The following is a 5000-nucleotide window of genomic DNA, read 5'->3' on the forward strand; positions in this document are numbered from 1 at the left end:
CATAAACCATGATACCATGTAAATGTTTGTGCTGTATTTATGTTTGGGGTGTAAATGTATAATGGGGCAGTAGGGAGCATGCATAACCATTAAGGAACATGCATTCCCATTAACATGGCATTAGACCTTTCATTTGTGTATGTGTGTGTGTGTGTGTGTGTGTGTGTGTGTGTGTGTGTGTGTGTGTGTGTGTGTGTGTGTGTGTGTGTGTGTGTGTGTGTGTGTGTGTGTGTGTGTGTGTGTGTGTGTGTGTGTGTGTATGTGATTGTGTGTGTGTGTGTGTGTGTGTGTGTGTGTGTGTGTGTGTGTGTGTGTGTGTGTGTGTGTGTGTGTGTGTGTGTGTGTGTGTGTGTGTGCGTGGGTCTGTGTGTGTGTGGGCATGTCTGTGTGTTGGTCTTTGTCAGTGTTTCCTGGGGCTTGTTAAACCGCTGCCTATAAATAGAGTCATATTGTGCTAATGTGCTGTCCTGGAACCTGGTGCATTAAACACTTTAACTCAAAGCCCATCATTTGTCCATCCTGAGTGTGTGTGTGTGTGTGTGTGTGTGTGTGTGTGTGTGTGTGTGTGTGTGTGTGTGTGTGTGTGTGTGTGTGTGTGTGTGTGTGTGTGTGTGTGTGTGTGTGTGTGTTTGTGTGTGTGTGTGCACGCAGGTGCCTGTGTGTGTGTGTGTGTGTGTGCGTGTAGGGTGTGTGTGTGTGTGTGTGTGTATTCTGCAGGGGATTCTGTGACTTCCTCCAAGCAATTGAAGATGCTTTTGTTACTCAGCGAAGCTGCTCTCATTCCATCCATCCATCTCCCCCTCTACACCTCCCCCCCACACCAGTCCCTGTGTGTCGCACACACACACACACACACACACACACACACACACACACACACACACACACACACACACACACACACACACACACACACACACACACACACACACACACACACACACACACACACACACACACACACACACACAGGGAGCCCAGATGGACTTTTCCAACTTAATGGATGGAACACTGAGCCCATAATAAACCTACTTGTCACAAGGGCACTTGGAGGGCTGTGACTGCCTCTATTTGTCTTTGCCTTTGTGTGCATGTAAGTGCGTGCGTCTTTGTGTGTGTGTTTGTGTGCATGCGTCTGTGTTTGTTTGTTTAAATACGTGTGTGTGTGTGCACGTGTGTCTGTGCCATTCCTCAATCTCTTACTCTGTGTCATGTGTGTTCGAGTGAGTGCGCCATACGCCCCTTTGTATCAGTCTGCGTTTGTTGTTTTCGGTTGCCATTAAAGCCCACCTTGTGAGCAGAGCAGACGCTGGGGGTTTAGCGTACAGCAACAGGAAGCCCTTCAAGCCCGTGTCTCCCCAATGAGCTCTCCTTTTCCTCTGATAACTAGCTAGCTGGCTGGAGCCGGCTCCGTGGTGGCTCCCTCTCCGGTGGTGTAATGGCCTGACTGCTGTGCTTATACCGAGGCAGGACTCTGGCTCTATTGATCCGGCTGTCCGTCTCTCGCCCGGTGTTTCTGCTCAGCGGGGCAGCAGTGCTTTGGGATGCTCTGTGAGGTGGAGCGTGATGCTGTGTGTGTGTTTTGGTCGAGGAATCTCTTCAGGAACGAGGGCTGGTGGAAGGTGTCTGTGCATGAGTCAGATGGTCACAAGCACCACGAAATGAGCTTGCACAATGGTGATTTACTGATTTACTTTTCTGTAGTTTCTGTAGTTACAATATTATATATATAACATGGCATTAGACCTTTCATTTGTGTGTGTGTGTGTTTGTTTGTGTGTGTGTGTGTGTGTGTGTGTGTGTGTGTGTGTGTGTGTGTGTGTGTGTGTGTGTGTGTGTGTGTGTGTGTGTGTGTGTGTGTGTGTGTGTGTGTGTGTGTGTGTGTGTCTGTGTTTGTGCTTGTGTGTGTGTGTGTGTGTGTGTGTGTGTGTGTGTGTGTGTTTGTGTGTGTGTGTGTGTGTGTGTGTGTGTGTGTGTGTGTGTGTGTGTGTGTGTAGTTAGTTTTCACATGACATAAATCTTTATTTGTATATACATTTATTTTTGTACAAAGTTTATCTAGTTAATATATAAAAGTGTTTATGAATGGTAAATTGCATGGAAGTTGTTTCAATGCACTCCCCTTGCATGATTGAGGTACAGTAAATGTGATGCATACACATCTGTCCTTCAGTGTTTCCTTCCTCCTGTTACTAACCAAAGCACAACTAACACAACATCTCACCTGAGAGCCCCACGGAGCGAGACAACATCTGCCTGCTCTCACCTCAGAGACTCAGGGCTCTGCACAGTCATCCAGGCCAGCACAAACACACACACCTTCTGTGGCCCCAACAAGCCCCACCGCCCTCCCTGTCAGCCCCTGATTCCCCGCCTGGACTACCACTCTCACCTGAAGTGGGGCTGGGGGGATTAAGACAGAGGTCAAGGAGAGAGGTCAACGCGAGACCTCGGATACTATATATTACAACGTTGACGCTGACAGACGAAATAAGGCTTGACTTACAGTTGGGAAAGCTCCAGGATAAATCATACATGTGTGTGTGTGTGTGTGTGTGTGTGTGTGTGTGTGTGTGTGTGTGTGTGTGTGTGTGTGTGTGTGTGTGTGTGTGTGTGTGTGTGTGTGTGTGTGTGTGGGCGTGTGTGCATGTGTGTGTGTGTGCGTGCGTGCGTGCGTGCGTGTGTGTGTGTCTGTGTGTGTCAGTTTGTGGCAGCCCTTGAGCTTTCTATCACTGCTCCACCTCACTTCTTCTTAAGGCAGGAAAGCCGACAAACTGCCACTGTGGACGTATTACCACCAGACGGGGAGTGTTTCTGGGTTTATTCAAGTATTTGTGAGACATTTCAGCATATTATGGTTGCACGTTTTGGTTCATTGAGTAGCAAATACAGCAGTGCAAGATACACGTGTACATGCCAAAGACACACTGAATACCAATCGTTCTTACTGGTTAAATTCAAGAATAATTATAGAAAAGATGTCCAGTAGAAAAAAAAAAAAAAAAAATCCATTCACTTCACCCTCCATGTAAACGGTTAACAGCTAATAACATTAGCTAACAACTATTCATTAATGGCTTTCTCTGTAGGGCTTTGACCTGCATCCCTGAGAGAAGGAATGAGAGAGGGGGGCTCATTATGTCAGCCATGCATAGTTTGACAACAATGAAGCCTCCTTGATGCGCAACAGGACCCGAGAGGCTATTTTACTATCCAACAGGCTAATCTATCCGCACAAAGTATTAATTGACAATAAAGGACTGTGCAGGGACAGCAACACGTTGCACCAGGCCAGTTCTCTTTTGACCACCATTGTAACATTGAGTGTTTGCTGCCAGGGAGTATAGCTGTGCTGAGACAACATCTTCTTTAAGCTAGCAGGCTAACGAGACGGAGACACGGACCATGGCCGCTTAGCATGTAGGGGGAGGGACTGAGGTTTTGTTTGTTTTATGCTAACACTGACCATTGTCTTACCCTCTGTCACTCTCTCTCTGTCTCTCTCTCTCTTTCCCCTGTTTCAGGTGAGAAACGACCTGACCAATGAGCTGGAGAAGGCAGACATACAGATCGCAGACACAGAGAGTTTCTCCAACGACCCCTGTGTCAACGTCAAGAAGCTCAAGGTAGGCATAAGTGTCTCAGGGAGGACAATTCAGCGTTAACAAAGGAGAGAAGGAAACAGCCCATGAGGAAAAATTCAATGACCTTGGAACCTATGACCTGAGTCAACACCAGTGTTCAAGAATAATTATTGTTGTCATTCAACTTAAATCAGTCCCAACTTTGAATTGCACAAAAAATCAGCTATAGGGCTACAGACCAAAAGCAAATAATAAACGACTTTAACATTTAAATCCACATTTTGTAACAATTACCATCCACTCCATCCATGATTGGTTAAATAATAACTAGACATCTGACAATCTTCTGAATATCTGCAATTCATAGGGCTAGGGTTCAACATACAACCCTTAAAATTTGATTATTGTTTATCAAACAGGACTCATGCTAACTGTCAATACAAAGCAGTTAGCTGACCAACAAACTGCATTCATAAAAATTCCCTAATTACTTCCGGGAACACTATACTAAGTATTTTCTACTTCCTGCTGTATCTGTGCGTGACTGCCTCTAGCTAATCTCGGGTTAAAATTCCTTTGACATTTTTATCTGCAATGATTTCCTCCTGAGCTAAAGCCCGGACATGAATTGGTTTAGCGGTAGCTTTCATCTCAGTGCATCTAGCAGGGAGCAGGTCAGTTGTGCATGAGTCTACAGTAACTCTAATGAGGATGCTTCTGGGGCTGGGGCAGTGTGCACAATAACCCCTGATGACCCGTGTTGTCTAATTTGATACACATTGGACAGGGGAAATGCATTGCATACACAATGACGGTGGAACGCACGCACACACAAACACGCATTCAAACGTACGAACAGAGACGCACATACACTCATACACAGACACACACACACACACACACACACACACACACACACACACACACACACACACACACACACACACACACACACACACACACACACACACACACACACACACACACACACACACACACACACACACACGTATAAACAGAGACATGTATTGACTCATACACAGACACACACAAACACAGACGCACGTATACACAAATGCATGCATGCACACGCACGCATACACAGACATGCGATGCTGACACGCACAAACACGCATATACACACACATATACACCCGCGCAATACTGACACGCACACACTCAGACCCACACACACACACATTTACATACATCCATTCACACGTAATTCTGACACACATGCATACACACACACACACATACACAAACAAACACGCATACAAACACGCATAAACAAACACAAACCCAATACATTTCCTCTTCTTTCCATGATTCCATATTTTTTCATGTCTTTCCACGCAACATCCCTGCTTTTCCCTGCAATTTCCTTCCACCTCTACACCTCCCACCTGCACTCCC

The 5000-nt window shown here is 46.1% G+C and overlaps 1 protein-coding gene across 1 annotated transcript in view; it reads left to right on the forward strand.

Moving 5' to 3' along the window:
* Positions 1-5000, forward strand: part of gabbr2 (gamma-aminobutyric acid (GABA) B receptor, 2) — a 109447-nt gene that overhangs the window by 41372 nt on the left and 63075 nt on the right. Inside the window, exon 3 of the mRNA XM_056582375.1 lies at positions 3525-3626. Coding sequence (XP_056438350.1) covers positions 3525-3626 — 102 coding nt within the window. The remainder of the gene's footprint in view (positions 1-3524; positions 3627-5000) is intronic.

The sequence above is a fragment of the Gadus chalcogrammus genome, chromosome 22 (genome assembly GCF_026213295.1).
Source record: "Gadus chalcogrammus isolate NIFS_2021 chromosome 22, NIFS_Gcha_1.0, whole genome shotgun sequence".
Classification (NCBI taxonomy): domain Eukaryota; kingdom Metazoa; phylum Chordata; class Actinopteri; order Gadiformes; family Gadidae; genus Gadus; species Gadus chalcogrammus.